Source organism: Gouania willdenowi, chromosome 3, assembly GCF_900634775.1.
Source record: "Gouania willdenowi chromosome 3, fGouWil2.1, whole genome shotgun sequence".
NCBI lineage: Eukaryota > Metazoa > Chordata > Actinopteri > Blenniiformes > Gobiesocidae > Gouania > Gouania willdenowi.
Window position 1 is genome coordinate 9,476,727 of NC_041046.1, and position 21,283 is coordinate 9,498,009.

The 21,283-nt window shown below is 36.6% G+C and overlaps 1 protein-coding gene across 4 annotated transcripts in view; it reads right to left on the reverse strand.

The window, feature by feature from the left end:
- ntrk3b (neurotrophic tyrosine kinase, receptor, type 3b) overlaps positions 1-21,283 on the reverse strand; it is a 497,810-nt gene that overhangs the window by 60,892 nt on the left and 415,635 nt on the right. For all 4 annotated transcript variants that reach the window (XM_028441230.1, XM_028441225.1, XM_028441234.1 and 1 more), the window contains one exon: positions 8,885-9,073. In XM_028441230.1, the coding sequence (XP_028297031.1) occupies positions 8,885-9,073 (189 nt within the window). The remainder of the gene's footprint in view (positions 1-8,884; positions 9,074-21,283) is intronic.

Sequence of the window (21,283 nt, forward strand, 5' to 3'; positions counted from 1 at the left end):
GGACTAAACCTCTGGTATCATATAAAATCTTTTAATAGAGCGTGCAATTAAAATTCTCTACAGTGACCCTTTAACCCTCCTCGTTTCATTGTTTTCTTTAAATCAATCTATCTTTCTTGCATTTTTTTATTGAATTGATAGAGATACCAAATTAGTCACCCTCTATCTCTGCTGGAAACCTTTGATTCATCAAAAACATTCTTCAAACACAAAAGGCAGAGGGGATGAAGAGGGGAGGCTTGTCCAAGCATGGCCGTTTGTGATGTCCTCTAATAAGAGGGATATAATGAAGGCTGTACCCTGTTCTCCAACTTGAAAAGCTATTGTCTAATTTTGGCCAGCGGGATGTGACAAATCCGTAATTAAAATCGGGAGCTGACTGATAAAACAAAGCTACTAGCTGGGGGACAGCGGATGCTAATAGATATAGATCTGTCATTAGGCTCTGGAATTGTCCTTTGACTTTTTTTTCCCCTTTATCTCCCTAATGCGGCTACAATTCCACAGGATTGGCCTTCTTTAGCTTTTTTTTTTTTTTTCCCAGCAGATAAGAAAAGCCTGATCTCAACAAATGTTCTCATCAGTTACGGCTCGTCTGTTTACTGCAGCTAAAGTCCAGGCCAGTGGTTCAATCCAAAGATGAAGGACTGACTGCATGGCGGCACTTTGTGTTGTTAAATTGGCATCAGAAGGAAAACGGACACAAATGGTGTCTCGCGATGAACTCAGTTTCTCCCGTCCAATCACAGCTGCATGTGTTCAGGTCACTGGTTCAACTGGAGGGCACCAGTATAGGGAGATGATTGCAACGTTAAGGTCTCTCATGTTCTCTCCTGCAGTGACAGAAATGAGTGCAGGCTTGAGCAGCCACAATGATACACAACGCTGCTCTGATTGCCTGGAACTATTAAACTGATGGGGGCAATGAGTAATAAAGAAGAAAATAGTAGAAAGAGAGGTTCATTTAATTACGTTTACTAAAGGTGTGGACCAAAACTAATATCTCAATATTTTTTCTCAAAATGGCAAAAAAAGATATAAAGCTTGATATTTTTAATTCAAATAAAGTCTGACCCAAAAAATACAATTCTGGTTCAATGTGCTGATGAAAAATGCCACACAGGCTCATTTATTAACAAACAGCTGCACAATATGTGCCACGTTTGACTTTTTCTCCTATGAGGGGACAGCACATGTGAGTGAGTTTTATGTGACTTGTTTAGGGGAAGATCTAGGTTAGGACGCACTCAGAAATCCATCTAACTGTGCTTTACATTCTGTTCTGAGAAGTAGCAAAATCATTAACTCCTAAAATGAGGATTTCAATACAAAAAAGTCTATAAAATAAAATATATATATATATATATATATCATCGGTCGTTAGCCGATTATATCACAAACATTCTGCTTCCTCAGACAGAAAAATGTAAGGTTTTTGTGAGCGGATGGGTCCACTATGATTATTGTTTGTTCTGCGCAACGGTGAGTGTTTCTTCTCATATTCTTCTATGTGCTAAGAAAGATGCTAGCAGCTACAATGTAAACAAACACACACGGCTGATGGGCATGCGTGCACTACATCGGGATGTACATGATGAACGCACACAGAGCCTTTGAGAGAGAGTTGCGACTTTGGTGTTGCAAAACGTTTATTTTTCGTAGTACTTTCAGGTCTCTCTCTCTCTTTTTTTAAATTTCTCACCAACCTGACGGATTATGTGCATGACGCGTGCGCACGTGTGAGAGAGATAAAGCACGAAGGAGATGGAGGCGCACGCACACACACACGCACACGCACACGCACACACACACAGAGTATTTATAATAAAAATATACTAAATGAGTAAAATAAAACTAAAAACTAAACAATATTTATACAAAAAGTACACAAGATGACAACAGAAATGCATAGCTCCAAAAACACACAAAATTACATACATTACAGAAAAATACACCAAACAACAACAAACATATGAAAATGACTTAAAATACACAAAATTAAATATTTGCACAAAATGACAACAATGCACAAAACAACACCAAAAAGATACAAAAATACACAAAATGATTCCAGAATCACTACAATGACAACAAAAAACAATAATTATACAAAAAATGCACAAAAAGACAACAGAAAGATACAAAAATACACATAATGGCTCCAAAAACATACATTACAGAAAAACACATCAAACAAAAAAATCTAAAAATGAGTATATATAAAAAAAAACATATATCCTGCGCATGTCCCATAAAATTAAACCAGGGAAATTGCACACGCTATTTTACTTTGCACCTGCAAATAAACCGAGTATACAGAGTATGTACACCTATTTGTACATCCAAACTTCAAACACAGACTTATGCGCCCTAATGAATGCATACTTCCGACGGGCATTGTACTAGTATATATCAATATTGGCAATATTTTCATTTTCAATATTGCCACAGAAGAAAACTGATATATCTTAAATTTAGATATATTGCCCACCCCTAGATGTATTTATAGTTCCTACATTAAGGATGTGTACTGTAAGTTTTCTTACTGAACAATGATGAATTCTATGTAAAACTAAAACTCCTAAAGAGAAACTAAACCCAAAATTGCTTGAAACAAATGTAATTGGGTCTGAAGTGGTGTTGTTGATTGATTTTTGTCCAACTCTTCACATTTTAGTCAAATTTTGAATTTGGTGTATTTTGTTGTAAAAATATAGGAGTGACTTCCCCTTATGGGTTAAAACCAGACAATTTAAAATGACTTTTGCTATTGGCTGAGAATGGTGATTTGTGATGTTTTGGTGGCTTCTTACGTCACTGCTGGCCCCGCCCTTTCTATAAAAACAGGCTATGCCTGTTCAAGTCTGTTGAAAACTATAAATGACTTTATAAAGCCACTTTGTTATATATCAATCTTTTGATCTGCCACAATTATGTAATTAATTTAAATGAAAACACCTAAATTTTAGGGCTTTGATCAACATTTTTAGGTGAGATTAAAATAGCATTGTTAATTAATTGCACAATTTTTTTTTTATTTATTGACAGCAATAGGAAAAAAAAACATGGCTATTTTCCTGGTTCAAGAGATTTCAAAGGGCTTCATTATGTATCAGCAGGCAGACATGAGCAAAGCTGAGTGCTGTAGTATCAGCAGGTCGACTAAAGCCAAGCAGGACAACGTGCGTCTTGCACCCAAGGGATACAACTGATTAAAGACACTTATCAAGGCACTGATGTGCCATGGTTGTGTAAAAGCGACACATCAACAATATCTTTGCTGTTGTGAAACACAATAACAGCATATGCAAATGTTTAAACACCTACACACACTAGATCCAGTGAAATGGATACACAGAGGCATTTACTTTCTCTGCACGCTCATCCTCAGGCTAAAGCAATAATTCATATTCAGTGACTGATCATCTAAGGCAAAAACAAAACAAAACAAAAAAAAACCAATCGTATCCATTTTGTTTTCTTGCCAACGGTGGAAAGCTGTGACCATTATGACCTTGCAATGAATTCAGAATTTTTTTTCCATGTCATCCTTATGCTGTATGCGTGCACATGCACATATAGCCAAAGGACAGAGCTAAAGAAGTGATGTGATATAGGAGCAGAGGGTTGACTGAACTCCAGGTGCAAAATGAACCAGAAAAGTTTCATTTTGCGCCTTCTGTCATTTATTCATTAGCTCGCAATCAGATCTCCGGTGCAAGGCATGAGATGTTATAAATCAGTCACTGGCTGCTCATTAACATTTCATGCTCTTCATAATGCATGAGCCCGTCATTTATTTATCACCTCTAAATGGGATTTTCTCTCTTCTCATTGGATCCAGCTCGGAAGTCAACTTCTGTTACCCTGACCAGCAGCCATTTTAGGACTGAGACGCCATGTAAATGACATCAATGTGAGCCAAAGTCGTGCTTGATTTCGATGGGATGAGAGCCTTTTCTCCATCTAAGCTCTAGTGGCTTTGAATGTGTGATGTAGAAACGCAGGGAGCAGACGCCCGGCTGTGGCTGGCTGCTGGCACAAATGTTTTCTGCTGATTCTCTTGAGCAGTCAATCTAATTGTGAATAATTAGGCCTTAAAGTGGGCTTGTCTTTTACCAACAAGAGATGTGATTCCCAGGGGAGAGTGGAGGGTCTTAACAAGTGGAGGATGGTTGTCAGTAAGAGAACACCAGTCGTGTCTAATGAGAGGCAAGCTTTTGTCTGAATTAATTGTATATGAAAGTGTTGGCATGTTGCCACTAGAATCTAACAACATATGATCACTTCAACACCAGAGATGACACCCACTTATGGTTTTGCCCGGAGGTCCTTGGCACTTCCTGTTTGTAAGATAAATAGCTAATTATAATGAATGTTCAATAGCTTAGAAAGATCCGCATAAAGACATGGAGCGGATGTTTGGTTCTCTGGCCAGATGTTGTTGTTTTTCCCTTCACACTCAAAATGCTTCAAATCTTGATCGAGATAATTATTAAATATCCTGCTGTAGGCTTAGCAATACTACGTCTAAAGAAACACATGCTGTCATACAACCACCTGTTGTTCAGGTTCATAAAATAAAAATTATAATGCAGTGCTTCATGCTGCTGACCATCAGTCTGACATAAAGACTAGCTGCGTTTCCATCAGTGTGGGGGGGGGGGTTACAACTCTCCAAAATAGACACACAACAAAAACAGAGTTTGTGTAGTTTTGAACAAATAAGTAAGGAAAATTGCAGTCAAAGAACTGCTTTCAAACTAACCAAATGTATTGCCACAGAATTCATAAACAAGCAAGAACAAATGTTGTAGTTCATACAATAGAGTGAGTGAGTGTGTGTCTGTCAGTTTTATTATACTTTTTGAAATTTACTTTCTTTTTATTTTAATTTAGTTTTTTTTTTTACATTTTTTGTTATTTTAACAAGTACTTAAATAAATTTAAAAAAAAGGTAGGGGGCGGTAAATGAACATACATAATTTAAATATAGTATAGTAAAACATAATTTAAGACCTAGTTTACAGGTCAGACAGTTAGTTCATGTTTCTTTGCTTTAAATGGCTCATATCTGTCTTTATCCATGTTGGGTTTGATCCTGACATTTGAAAAAAAGGCAGGGAAAGCAGAATTATTTAATTTCTCTTTCTCCATTTTGAATCTCCTTCTATTGTCTCCAAATCCTGCTGCTTCACCTGTTAATCAGCTACTTATGACGGACCACTGTGGCGTCAGCCCCTCCCACCATGGTAAATAAATACATCCGGCTGCATTCAACTTTGGGCACAAAAATATGCGCCCCAAGACAGCCCACGAGCTTGTATTGAAGAGGAGTTATTGCGCATGTAAAGCTCTTAACAAAAGTCTATGGGGAAGATGAATGCACCCCAAAGCAGAAACACATCATCACTCAGACATAGATGAACCAAACAACTTCACTCATTCTCATTATCTCAATAATATTTATTCTGATTATCTAAACACAGATATACATTTGTTTCATAGTATTTTTAATTATTTTTTTATGTCTTACTCAAACTAACGTGGTGAGTGGTGGGGCGGCGCCCGAGCGCCCTCTTTTGGCCAGACGCCACTGATTTTCATTAACGCTGGAACTGCACAAAATCTATATCGTGCAATAAAAACTGGTAATGGAATCACCTGAATTTTGAAAAAAGCACTCACTTATTGCCAAATAGTTTGTACGCTTTAATAAAGAGGTTTTTCAGAAATTTTGATATTTAGATGTATCACAAAAGCGCAATGGAAACACTTTTTAAGCAATTACACGTCACAAAATGTGACGTACCTGGTCACATGATCACTTCTCTTTGAATAAACGTGCCGCGGTACGTGTGAACAGAAGAGGAGACCGAGATATTTATTAGCATTATACTTACACAAGAGTGTTTTGCAGCAAAGTCTCATGGGATGAGATTTCACGAGAGTTACGAGACTCCAAAACAACCTTCAATGAAAACATGTTTATAGCGCAATTATACTTTGTTGGAATTTTAGAAATGTAACTTTTATTTTGCAAAAAACTGTAATAAAACACAGCTACTATCTCTGGTCAGAAATGTTGCCTGTAATGTTATATTAGCACAACTGTATAAATAAGGAAAAGGAAAATCTTGGCCTTTTTTATTTTTTTTATTTTTTTATTGTTTTATTGTGTTTTAATTTGAAAGTGTTTCTTTCATGCTTACATATATATATTTTTTTTTATATATAGATTTTTATACCTTTAAAATTATAAATAAACTATAGCTTTAGCCAACAACTGAGCAGTGTTGTTACATGGTCCACTACGTAATGAATGGTTATTGAAGATTACAATCTTCAATCATTAACATTTACATTCAGCTTGTTTGATACAAATGTAAATTATTAATTGTCACACGATCCATTTAAGGCTGAAACTGTAATCTGTTCTTAATCCGTTTTGCCTGGTTCACTGAGGGTCAAATAAAAGTGACAGATGGGCAGTATTTTAGATTCCTCCTCGTGCATGACAAGCAGTCAGACGCAGCTGCTTAATGTAGTATGCACTAACCAATAGTTACAGCTTTAGATGCAGTCATTTCATAAAATCAAGGTCCTGATGACTTTTTGCTTTGCTTGAGCACGATTTGTTTGTTTTTCTGTCATCTTGTTATCGTTTAATAATCAATTATTATTCAAGAAACTGCTGGTAGAGAAAGTATTTCCATACCTATTTGTTTTGTACGGGTCTAAGAGAAACATAATCATAGCGCGAGCCTAGCCTAGCCTTATGTTGAGCAGATAAACTGTTAAAGGTTTAAAATTACATCTACACATTAATTATTAACTACAAACAAAATAATTATGTTAAGTTGAGGTTTTGTTTATTCAGATAAGGTTTTTCAGGGAATTTTTTTTATCTCTGCCAGTCTTCATCAGAGGAGTCTGCAGATCGCCTTTGATGGTTCCTTTGAAGTTTCACTTGGCATCCATGTTTCAGGAAATTTTTAAAACAATTCCTGAAACACCTTGTTTGAATAAACAAAACCTCAACTTAACATACCGTTCAAAAAGAAGACAAAATGAATCCCGCTGGTACTCAAATAATTATGTTAAGCATTTCATCCTTTACTGAACCAAAAATGAACATAAACCAAACATCTAAACTAAATTTGTAATGTGCAGTGAAGCTCTATAGCCCATATTTGGAAACAATGCATGCGAACACACACACACACACACACACACAAGAAAAGGTTAAACAACAACAGTATGTCACGTTCAAACGAGCAGGGCTTGATTAGAAAACGCACCAACTGTCAATAAGAACACAATAAATAGGAAATTCAATGTGTGTGGTAGTTTTTTCGTTATTCTTTTCGTATTCCTTTTTAAAGTTTCGCTGAAACCACAAAGACTTTTAACACTACAAGCAAAGTTATAATATTCATTTGATTCACATCCATTAAAGTTTAAATGGGTGTAAGTGGGACATCTCTAGTCTTTAGAAAATAATAAGAGTGAAACTTAAAACAGCTCGTCTCTTCTGAAGCAGCTCTTGAGAGTTAAACAGATCTTGAGGATGCATAAATAGTTCTATTATATGGATCAAAAGAAGTTTTGTGATATTGTCATTTTTGTACATGAATGAAGATATTTTCTTTCAAACGACAGCCTTTAAAAGAGTCTTCACCTCACAATACTTAGTTTAAAAAAGCATAATAATAATAATAATAATAATAATAATAATAATAATAATAATAATAATAATAATAATAAAACAAGCTTAGCATTTTTGTCAAAAGCTGAAATTTGAACGCACAAAAACTTGACTTTATAGACACACAAAATTGACTATTACATAATCTATAATAACTTCATTATTCCATTTTTTCTAAATGTGTTGTGAGGTTGCTTTTTGGCATGTCCTCTGAACCAGTAGTTCTCAACCTTTTCAGCCCGTGACCCCAAAAATCAAGGTGCCTGAGACCAGGGACCCCCACTGTAGCTGAAGATGGTTGAACACAGACATGGACATTGAAGAACAGTCCTAAGGGGGAATAAAGGGGAGAGATTTTTGGGGCCCATCCATTAAGTCAGCAAAATGATTGTCCATTGTTTTATGAATATGTGATAACCACATTTATTTATTTATTTAAATAAAATCCACTGATATCTAGGAAGTTTAATATTATCTGCACCATATAGACATCCTAAAGATGTAAATCCTTGTTTTAATCAGAAATAAAATGAATTAAAAGTGACCAAAAATGGACACAGAACCACAGAAATTGGTTAAAAGTTGCAAATTAGAGTGGCAAAAAACGGACAGAAAAAGTGGTAAGAAGAGTTAGTGTTAAGTGTTAATATTGGTTGAAATGAAAAGCGGCAGAAAAAAGTAGGAACAATGAGTTTAAACTGGTAAATAATGGGCTTTACAAATCGTGAATATGGTAAAATTGGCGAAAATAAGCATGAAATATGAAAAGAGGTTATAAGTGACAATAATGGTTCAACATAGTGAATGTGGAAAAATTGTGCAGGAAAGGCATTGAAATTTAATGGATAAGTGGCAGAAATGGGAGTAATGAAGAAAAATGCATTAAAAGGACCAAAAATATGGCAAGAAAAAGAGATGAAAATAGGTTTAAATGTGGCAAGTTTGGTGAAGTTGCAGAAAAAGGGTAAGAATAAGAAAAAATTGGTTCAAAGAATATTCTTAGTTTGTTTAAGACATCTGACAACACCCTCTCAGTGTCTCGTGACCCCAAGGTTGAGAACCCCTGCTCTAAATATCCCTTTTTATTGTGTTTTAATGCACGTTCCTTGGTGGAACAGGACACAGGTCCCACTATGGTAATATTGGCACTCACAGGGAGCTGATATGGGTACTCACGCGTGGCAGGCTTGTTGCAGTTGTGTCCGTGTCTGAAATACTGAGGATTCTCCACCACAGGAATACGAGTCATCCCTATGACAACTGCATCTGGTCCTGCATCCAGAGTGCAGGGAGTAATAATTCCATGGTTTACGTGATGAAGGGGGCTGGCGGAGTCCTCCTCGCCACTGATCACAGCTACTGGACCTGAAAGGAGAAGGGAGAAACAAGTGAGTTTGTGGAAGTTTAAAATAGTATTGGTCAAATAAAAACAATATTAAGAATTATTATTATTTTTCTAAATAAAAGAACACCAATGAATTCAATAAAAAAAAAAAAATAAATAAAAAAAATAAACTCTCAGGTTCTAAGTATAGCTGCATTCATGGACTTGGACTTTATTTATTAAGATAAATACAGAGAAAATAACGGGCATTCAATGCTGTTTTTCATTAGGTTTAATCTGATTGGTCAGCTATGATGTGATGCATTTGATTGTTGTCTGGTCATTTCATTTTTTGTAGTTTCACAATGTTCGTTGATCATTCAAAGAAAATAAAAATGAAATAAAAATTACTCAGGAACGATTGGGTGTAGGAATGTAACAAATTACTTTCCTTCTTTTAAAATGTATTTACTGTAAGTAAAATTATTGATTTAGAATAAAAGCTATAAAAACTATAAAAGCAACTCAATTACAGTAACATGAGTTACTTTTACCTCTGATATTAAGTGTAAAAATGATAATTAATTATAAAATAGATTATTATGCCTGAATAATAGCATTGTTTTGTGGGAAAGCAAAGTAAGTTGATGGAAGCTGACAAAGATCCAAAGTATATTTCACCTGCATTCATTCGTCCACCAACATCTAACCTTATATCTGCTCTTCTAACCCAGTGGGAGAAAAAGCTTTTTTACATCCTGGTCCATCCCTGCAATCTTCTGCAGATATATATACTGAATGAGGAAAGGAATTCCTCTGTAGGCTAGAGAGGATTGGAAAATAGATTGGAATGAAACGTGAACCCAGGAAAGGGATAAGCATCCTTGTGTGGATTGGAAGGGAGGGGGTGCAGACCATGACACGGTGCTGCCATGTTTATAAACTAAAACACAGCTGCTGACCGTGGTAGAGCGTTGTTTGTAGTAGTATATATTTGATTTGAGAAATGCCTGTCAGTGACAGAGTTAAAAATGAAAATTAAGTTAAGGAAAGAAAAATCACAAAGGTTTAAAGAGTTCAATGTTGTCAGAAGGACTCAAAACCAACAGGTAAGATATGATAGTTTTTATAACAAATATTCTCGTACACCGTAATATCATCAGCCTAAACCATAAACTCACTGCATTGGTGACATTACATTACATTTTTCTTGTATATTTTTCCAAGGACAGACTATTAAATATTTATTATTCTTTAATCTTACCATTAAATGTAGTAATGCCAGTAAACCTTTGATTTTTTGTTTTTATGTAGAATTTAAATATTTTAAAGCAGAACTGAGTAACTTGCACTTAGTGCTCTCCCTAAAGGTCCATTTTGGTTATGCCATTGTTGTTAAAACTCAGCACCAGTAGCAACCAATCACTGAAAAATCCTAATGCAACAGTGACACTGTGTGCTTTCACACATATAGTCCCATGTGACCATGTGAACAGTATGAGGAAGAGAGACAAGTAAAATAAATGAACGATGTAGGAGTATTACGGAAGGGAGTGTGGAAATGTGTGTGATGTGTGTGTTTGTGTGCTGGCCAAGCGGCTTTGAAAATGGATGGATGGATGGATGGATATTTGTGTGTGTGCTGCCTGATGGAGCGCTGGGTTGTGAGAGTGTGTTTGTGCCTGGGCTGCCGTAAAGCAGTAAAGCAGTATGTCCTGCCACCAGGTCGGAGGCAGGGAAATTTGCAGGTGCTGTCTTCTGGCCAAAGACAGCACGGGGAGATGAAAGACCCTAACCCTAACCTTAACCAAGCCCAGACAGGCTCCTACTTCTGTCCCTCAGCCTACAGTTCTATGATCCCTCATTCCTTTACACACACATAGTTCCAATTTACAACAGGTTTGTCCAAACAGACACAAAGTGGGCAGGATGCATCCATCCTCCTCTCACTTTGACACCTGTCATACAGTCACAACACTGCACGGACACCTCACCCACTGATACAAATCCACAAAACCTTTTGATGAGTGACACAATGACGAGAGGAACACGAATAACAAGCGTCGGCCCGTGCCTGCCTTTGATTCCCTATCTAACTGGGGGAGTCCTCGAACTCCCCCGGGGGGTCTCATTGAGAAAACACATTACCCTACCTAACCCTAACCCTAACCCTAATTCATCAAATCTGGAGCTGTTTGACTGTTTCAGCACAAGAAAATAAGCAACCAGGTGCAAACACACACACAGAGATCCGCTGCAGTAAATGTTGACACAAAAAACAGTGAAGATGGAAAAAAAAGGCTCCAGTTAGCCTTACCAGTATCAGAAAATAATTCAAATAAAACAATGGTCAATATTAACAGCCACCAAATGAGAGAGAAAAAGCTTCACACTCGCGGTGGTGTGAATGGAGTCTGGTGACGCTACGGTGGAGACAGGATGCTGTGCGCGCTATGGACGCACAGCTTCAGTGACGTTTTGATCATCAAACTCTGGATGGAAGGAGAATCAGGCCAGAATCAGCTGACACAATGTTCACATATGAGAGTGTGTTGACGCAGCGCTACTCAGGAGGTCAGACCTGCTGGATGATGCTCAGTAGATCATCTTCAAATGGTGCTGACTGATTGACAGACTCCGTCAACAGATCAAAAGGATGGTTTCTGTCCAAATCTGCCTTTTTTTCATGCACTGATCAGAGCAAAGTTACAGGACCTGACGGAGCAACCACATTAAATTAGAGAAAAAAATACCATTAGGTTTTAAAGTTTTAATGTTTTGTTTTGGGGTTTTTTTTTTAAATATTTTTTATTTGTTTATTTACTTTTCTACATTATTAAATGTTTGTGCAGCATACACACCAATACACAAATGTCATTGTGTACTTCTGTGCATTCTGCACGTGCACTAATTATTGCTGCAGTCTTAGTGAATTCCTCGCAGCAGGTGAGGAAACTGCATCACCAAAGGATTTAGGGGTGCAACTGGTTTACCACCCTTTATTTCAGATCTTAGTGAATCCGCCCCTAAGTGTATTAACAGTTTGTCTTCTCCATATTTAAATAAACGTCTGTTGATAACAAATCTCCATCACTAAAGGGACATAATTCTACTGGATTCTACATGTTTTCTACAAAGTTCTTAAAGTCTGAATGCTACAAAACTATAATTGGAAATGTATATCAGCCAAAAAAAATCCTTCTTTGTTAGACAAACCTCTAGGTTCAAGTTTTACAGCAATAAAAAAAACATTTCATAATTTTGTATTCGGAAGTCACTAAATGTATTCAGATTTTCTTAATATCATCATCTTGCTCACAACAATCTTAACGTTTAGTTTAGGCTAGGCAAAGCTAGCCAAAGCTGAGTCCTCAGCCTAATCTAAGAGCAACATACTACATCCCTCATATGCTTAAAAATAAATGTAGAATACGAGAATAAAATACAATCATATACTGTGGCTTGTGATTACTTCTAATTGGCTTATTTCGCATCATGTCCAGTCCCTTTACACGTACTTACACCTACTTTAAAAATAGCTGCTGATTACACCACATTAGCAGTGATTGGATTTAATTTTTAGAAAGTCAGAGAGCTTCAAACAGGCGTATTCTGGAAAGCCGTTTGTTTGCCTGGAAAGTCGTCTATATGTGGACCTATGCCAGTGTGTATCAAAGTGACAGACAGTTTTACTAGTCAAGTCAAAAAACAACATAAAAAATGGATCATATGTGTGTGTTCTCTGTAACGCAGAATACAGAGAACACACACATGGATTATTCCTAAAAATACCAGATTTAAAACTCCCAGATCTCATCCAACTCAAAACTGTCCAAATAATTTATAAAACAAGTAAAAGTTCATTTCCAAAAAGGTTGCAGAAAATATTTTTAGAGAAAGAAGGGGAATTTTATTTAAGAGGAAAACTACATTTCAAGTCACAATATGCTAGAACAACAGTGAAAATGATGAGCAAAGCAATTGCAGGGGTTAAATTATGAAACCAGGTTAAAAAGCTTTTTAAATCATTTATCGTTTGTAAGTATAAGAAAGAAGGGCAACAATTTCACAGAGGACAGCAATAATATATAATGTGTATATCAAGGAATGAAATATATTAATACTTAAACATAAAATGTTTTTATTAATTTTTATATTGCCACTATAAATTTAATTGATGGAATGTGTTGTAATAAGGAACTAGTATAATATTAATATTATTTACATGTCATATACATTCATCTGTATGTATGTATGTGTATGTGTGTACATTTGTTCTGTTTATATGTTTGATGTGAATGTATAAACTGTATATATAAAACTTGTGCAGAATATATATTGAATGTATATTGTGAAAACAGTAATATAAGTTAAATCTTTTTTACGTGATATTACGTAGAGAACCTTGTTTTTTTGTTTGTTTTTTTTGTGATGAGGTAGGTACGTACAAGCTTTGCTTCAACCAATACCCTTTCGGCTGACGAACTGGACAATTGAGTGTTTGTTCTGTACTTTAAAAAAAAATAAAAAATTCAAAATCAAAATTCAAATTCAAATTCAAATTCAAATCAAAATTTTATACATTTTTAGTGGAATGAAAATGTGTTGCCTTAGTCTTCCTGACTTCCATCCACTCATCCATTTTCAGACCCACTTGCTCCTTTTTCAGGGTCGTGGGGGCCTATCTCCAGCTCTCATTGGGCGTTAGGCAGGGGTACACCCTGTACAGGGCACCAGTCCATCGCAGAGCAACACACACATGCACACGCACGCACGCACAACCACTCACATTCACTCCGACGGGATTGGGTAAATAAGTGAAGTTGACGAACACTTGGACACAATGGACAATATTAGCCAACAAACAAAAAAAATACTGACTGAAGAAAGAAACACCTATATTTCTTTAACTAAAAAATATGGATTTTATTTGTTAATTTGTGGTGATTTGAAAATTGTGTGGTTGGCTGGAAACTATTATTTCTGTTGGTTGTTTTTAATTCTGAACTGGACTGAAAGTGTATTTAAACTGAGCACATAGTGGACAAGAATTACAATTCAACAAAAATGTCTCTTTTTCATGTCTGGGGTTGTTAAAAAGTTTATTAGCATAAAACTATTGCAACTACTGGAAACAGTGGAACAGTACTAGACTTAGATTTGTATTTTATTTGCATGGACGAGTCATTTTGAATTCTAAAATCTTGTGAAAACCCAGATAACGACACTCCAGACACACTTCACTGAATGTGTGAAGTTTAGAAAAAGTACAAGCTGTATTTAGAGACACAGAAGAATGGAATGGAGAGAGGCATAATGAGAGGAAGGGAAATACTGGGAGCACAGGCAAAAAACAAAGCAAAGTTGGATGAATTCATCATGTCACACGACACACACCAGTCAATTCTAAGTATTTCTATTCCTTAATCAAAATACACAGAATAACCAGGACAGAGGTGTAAAGAGTACTGATATATCCTATCCACAAAAGCATATGTATAAAATAAAAAGTGTGTCAAAATGTTGGTCCCACGCACTCAATATAAGACAAGAGGTGATTGGGCATTTCAGGCAGTGCCGTTGGTTCTACGCTGCACTAACTCCAATGACTCTTTTAAAACTAAGCTAAAGACGCTTTTATACAGACAAGCTTTTAATTAACCTCTTTTATTAAAGGCAGACCGTGTATCTTTTGGCAACTAGGGGCGCTAGACCGGTAACTTTCACGCAAGCACCCCTAGTGGCCACAAGCGCTGCAGCACTGTCGCACAAATCATCAAATAGTCAGTCAGGCCAGCCTCCCTTGTCTTTTGATTGTGTTAGCAGACAGTAGTTGACCTGTAAGTTTGGGATAAGGATTGGCTCTAAGGACTGGGCTAGTGCCGCTGCTACAGTCTATGGGCTGGAGGAGCAGCCGCCACCGCCACCTTCCTCTCCCCGCCACTCGGCTTTCCTCACCGCGTCAGTGGCGCTCTCCCCCTACTCCCTGGCCTTGGGGCGGACGGGCAACCCCGCGCATGCCCACCCTCTCCGACCCCCGGCGAAGAGGGCCGACAACGGCGGCAAGGGAGTAGGGAGGAAGTGCCACAGTGAGGCGGGCCGAGCACCGGGTCTCCTGTGGTGGGGAGAAGAGTGCGGCGGTGGCGGCTGCTCCTCCAGACCATAGACTGTAGCAGCCCCGCTTTGCACCCTAGCCCTTAGAGTCAATCCTTATCACAATGGATCTGACTGTAAACAGAGGCTAACTCATGTCAGCTGCTCACAGCAACGTCGCCGTGTCGGGAAATGCCCTTGTGTTGTGACGTCACATGGGAACTATATATAGCCGAGCCTGTGGTCACGTGACTGTCGTAAAGTGAAACGTTCTCCAGGTCACATGACCTGTAGAAAGACGGTTCGTCTCCACTAAACTGATATAGCTCCGCTCTGAGCGTTGATAATGTCAAATCCTGTATATTGGCCTGAGAAATCATTTAGAATAACTCATATGGGTCAACTCTTTAGGTCAAAAAGTCCACGGTGTGCCTTTAACTTGGTGTTAACATTGTGTTTTCTTTTGCCTTATTTTGAAGGACTGTCTTGTATTGTATCTTTATGAATCACTGTTAATTCTGTTGTTTGAAGCACTGTGTTTTTACTGTAAAGCACTTTGTGATTTCTATCAATGAAAGGTGCTATATAAATGAAATTTACTTACGTACTTATGTAATGCAAAAAAATAATAATAATACTGGGTTATAATTGTTGGGTTCTTTCTTTCTTAAGATGGATTTTTACGGCGTGTGATATGAACTCAGCAGCAGCAGCAGACTCAGTTAAAGGCTGGACAGTAAACCTGTTCACTCACTGTGTTCAAGTCTTTTGATCACCTTGACATGACTGTAAATAGCAATCAAGAGCCAAGTCATGAAATGATGGACCCTCAGCAGTGGAGGGGACGAGGTGACGGAGGTGGTGAGCAGTGAAGTGACACATGAGCAACAGTTTGTTTCCGACATCTGCTTTTCCTGCAGGATTATTAGCAGTGAAGCATTACTGTGTGTCTTCCTCTACAACCAGAAAATACACCTCCAGAACTTCACATACTCATAACATCATAAAAATAGCTGAATTCTGGTTCAAAGTGTCGATATGAAATATCTTTCATCCATTGTTCCTTTAAGACATACTATAATTATGTATCCTTATATTACATCCTTTTATAAAAATATGAGCTCAGGTCAACTTTTTCTGAGGCTTATTTTCTGGAACAAAGTGTTTCAAAACATCTGATTTCAACTACATCTAAATCTAATAACACAAGCTTTACATAAGCAATGAGACGATAAGATATGAACAACCTCAGGAACAGTCACATTATCACTAAAAGACAGTTTGAGACCAAAATACAAAAATCTATTGAATTCACTAATAAAAACTGTGCTTTAATACACATTAAACTACTCATATACATACACCAAATAAATTAAATGAGCAGACACATTAGACCAGTGGCGTCACAAGGCTTTTTTACTAGTGGATAGAGACCAGCTATTATTTAATTAGCGCCAAATATAATACAAAAATAAATTTAAAAAAATATTTCCGATGGTCCTTGAACGCCCCTCATTTAGTCCATGACAACAGAGACAAAATCTTTGCATTCTCCACCATGTGATGCCAACAACATGAGGGTCACCATACATCCAGTGTCATGTACTGAGTTCACATCGTACTGAGATTGTATATGTGCACTACTGAAAAATGATTTTTTTTTTTGCTAAAAAAAAAACAATTCATTTATTTAAATAATAATTTTACTAATTTTTGTTTATTTTTGTTTTCAAAGGGAACGGATACGTTTTATTTGTTCATTGCATTATGTTAGGCGGGACCAAGGCTTACAATTTTTTGTTGATTTTCCACTTTCTCCTTCAAGTACCCTTTGTAGTGCCATCATGTACCTCCATTTGAGAAACTAGAGTAACTTCACTTAACTCTAAAAAAAGTAAGAAAATAATATTATATTGTGCTTTTTCAATGAAGAAATAAAGTGGAATGCAGACGTATTGAGCTCACTCACACCACAGCACCAGATTCTTAGGGAGATCCAGGCTTCACCTGCAGCTCGACTCTAGAACATCCAAAAATTGCATTTATGTTACCTGAGTGATGAAAAAGCCCAATGGCATGAGGGAGGGGTTTTATCTTCAGAGACGCAGCCTGGGCAGAGAATGGAATTCAGAAGTGGACGTTTGGCTGCTTCAAATGTCTATGTGAGAGCAAAGATCCTCTCTATCAAACCCAGTTTGATTTATTCAAGAGAAAGGTAAAAAAAAAAAAATGAGCTGACTTTCAACTTTTCTTTCTCCATTCTTTTTATGTGTCATATGCTTAGCAACTTTATATGGACGGCAGATTGAGCCGTGCTCTCTGATTGGCTGTGGGGTCAGAGCTCGACTAAAGATACTAGAATTGCTCGGCCTCTCAGGTTAAAGCTGTCAAACATCTGAAAGAATCCTGACCGTAATAAAAGACTCAAACTTTGCTCATTCCTGTGATGGCCAAGAATATTTCATCTTGTTGGATAAGTTGAAACAAAGGATTACTGCGACAGGCTTCTACGGAAGTGGTAATATGGATATTTAATCTAATATTAGGTTAGATAAGAATTGTTTTTTTTAGTCGTAGTATATTGCTAGTGTTGGGGAAAAATGGTGTTTTTTAGTAATCCATAGCTTCACCCCACAGATAAATAAACTTCTAGTTTTCATGGTTGTGTTGTAGATGGGCTGTTAGCAGATTAGATCACCTCTGAGGAGAAAACGCTCCTCTCTTTTTTTAAACATGTTTTGGAAGTTGGAGGTACAGTAAGTAAGTACATTTTAGTGCCTTTGATTCTATAACTAATGCATCTGTATGTTCATAAAAATCAACACTGTGCACCATTCTTATGGTACGTTTCTGTATTGTGCAAACTGTATGTAGTGTAGATTTACAAGCATGGCCCTATACTTGAACACAATAAGTGAAATGAGGTAGTATTAGTGTGCAGTAGAGGATATTCATAGACCTGAGGGTTCAAAAGTCCAATTCATTTAAGATTTCAGATAATACTTGGTTCACTTGAGGTTTCCAGTTAAATATGTGGTTTATTAACACACCTAGAAAGTTATTTGTTATGTACTTGCTCAATGTCCACCCCATTTATCCCTAATTTTACATGAATTATTAGATGGGTTTTGCTGTGTCCAAAAATCATAAGTTTAGTTTTTTTTTTCCAATTTAGAGATAATTTGTTAGCGTTGAACCATAGTTTCAGTTTATTTATTTTCTAAACAGTCGTCAGAACAAAATATATTGGTGTCATCGGCAAAAAATTGCGTATTCTAACAGATTTGATGCACTACAAATATTGTTGATATACATTATACATAATTTTGGTCCAACTATCGAACCCTGTGGCACGCCACATGTAATGTCTGCTGCCTTGGACTTTGCTTCACCCACCTGTACATACTGGCTTCTGTTTCTGATAAAGCTCTTTAGCCATTCCAGTTCTACTCCTACATCAAATATCACAAAACACTTTTCTTTATTTTGTCAGTAAAAAACATGTTTGTATAATTTGTCATTCCTAGAAAATGGAAAAGTGAGATTGTCAACCACTGTATATTCCGCCTCTTACACAGATCCATCTAACGCACAGGATTGCAAGACTATAAAGGACCATCAAAGGTATAAATGCACAGCAAGCCAACAAGAGCATGTAATTGAACATGTTCAGAGTAGCAACACCGGTTTGTCCTTGGACTCCTTCTGGACACGTCTCAGATCACTGTGGCATGCAGTCGTCTGAAGATTTGCTAAATCTCAACGCTCACTTCCTCCCATCGTTTGCCAGCCAACATATTTCTACAGCCAGATTCCTCTTTTTTCCAAGAAATGTGTCACTCATGCAAAGATTCTTCAGGGATTCCCTAAAACAGTTGTCACCCCGTTTCTGTGACTGCACTACAATACGCTGCAACATGAATGCAACATGTTTTCTCTACATGTGAAGGAAAGATTAATGGTACATTAGAAGTAATCAAGCCAAATACATCCTTTTGTCAGTTATTAGGAAACACTCAAATTTACTCTGCAGGAGCAGAGACAGGAAAGCCTTTTCCATCTGGGGTTAAGGATCCCTCATAAATGAAGGGGTTTTCTAAGTGCTGTACTTTATAATGCATTTAAATAAGAATGAGAAACTGGACCTTCCTCCCCAGGCTTTGTCGTCCTGCAGGTAAAACACAATCAGAAGTGTGTTTATGAATCAAGGAAAAAGTGAATGTTTCTATGACAGAATCAAATGTTGTACTGCTCTATGTTTATCTTAAATTTCCCACAACATGCTATTTTTCACCCATCTCCATTTGTTCTAAAAACCTCAAAAACATAGTATTTGAGGTTTATTTTCCCAAACTCGCTTGTTTTCCCCTTCACAGCATGAGCACATTGATTTACTAACCCCATACAATCAGAACTGTGTCTGTAAAACATGCAAAATAACATGTGTGACCTACTTAGTGTTTGCTTCTAATGGATATGCAATCTGGAAGCATCAGTAAGAAATACAAATAGATGAATTAATCAGACGCAATGTAAGATTTATCACATTTATGTAGCACATATGACATGCAGGTATTAACTGTCAGCTTCATACACGAAGGATGCAGGCATGAATGAAGGGAGACAGCAAAATAAAGCAACGGTGACAAAATCTTTTCTGCTTGTTTCGACATTTTGGAATGAATGAATAAACAATATGTGAAGCATTTCTTTCAATTTACATCTAAATCTTACTTTACCCTTTTTTATATCTTTCCATCTTTACTTGACTTCATTTGCTGTTTGTTTGTTTGTTTGTTTTCATCTACATGACACAAATAAATAGCATCCAATATTGGGTTTCTCCTGCTTATACTCACATTCATTTTTGTTGCCCAGGATGAAATAACCAGGCCTCATGCAATGCAATCTCACTGGGGAAACGTGACACTGTCAGAGAAATACAGGTTTCTATTTTCATTTGCAGCAATCTGATTTGTGCATTTCTTCATTATTTTTGTGACTTGGAACACGACTTTCAAACGCCACATTTTATTAGAACAATCAATTACTAGTAGCTCCACACAAATTCATGTAATGTAGCACAATAATATTTTGAGTCATGAAGCACAAAATATATGAGAAAATCATGTTGCCACCAATTATTATTGGCAGTCTATCCGTACGGCTGCCGTATCAATATACCGACATTCTATCCATACGCAGTGCCCCTCATTGGCCAGTCACATGACTAAGACTAAACCTAACCCTAAAAATTATTGCGATAAAGGGTTATAACCTTAATCACCCTAACCTTAACCCTAAGACGCTACGTACGTGTACTTTGGTAAACGAACCTATAGCACCAGAGGTTGTCCGCACGTCAACCATACTACACGTTCATTATTATTAAGATCAATTATAATTGTAAACAAGTAATTGATATTTAATTACAATTACAACATAATTATAACTGTAATCATAATTGGAAAATCTGGTGCTGTCGTAATCATAATTGAATTGTAATTGAGTTCAGATAAGTTAATTTGTCATTGTAATTAGCATCCTATAAAAATGTCTTTAAACACAAACTTGTGGAACCATGTTACAGTTCTATGGCTTACACTCATGTACATAATTATTAAAATACGTTTCATATCAAGTTTACCTGTCACTTATCTTCACAGCTGCACAATATGTTCACTCATTAATCCATCTAACTGAGCTTTACATGTTGTTCTGAGAAGTAAAAGCAGCGACTCCTAAAACTAGTATTTTGTTTCATATGATATATGAAATATTATAGTTTTCTATATCGCCAAAATAGAAAACTCGATACACCTTGAATCTCGATATATCGCCCAGCCCTAATTCCTAAATTATAAAACAGCCTAAATAAAAACATACATGTGTATATGAAGCACATGTGTTTAATTAATATACTTACAGTTCATATACAAGTCAACATGTTGCATATTTACTGTTAATTTCACATTGTTTGTCTTTAAGTTAGACATTAACATTTTATTTTATTACATATTTTCTGATAATTTCTCATGCTCACTCATGTGGTTCTCTGGTATTCATTAATGACTTATTAGACACATTTGTTGCAGACTTTACATTCTTTAACACTTTTTTAAAGCAGTTTATATTTGTGGTCCTTGTGATTGGCTGAT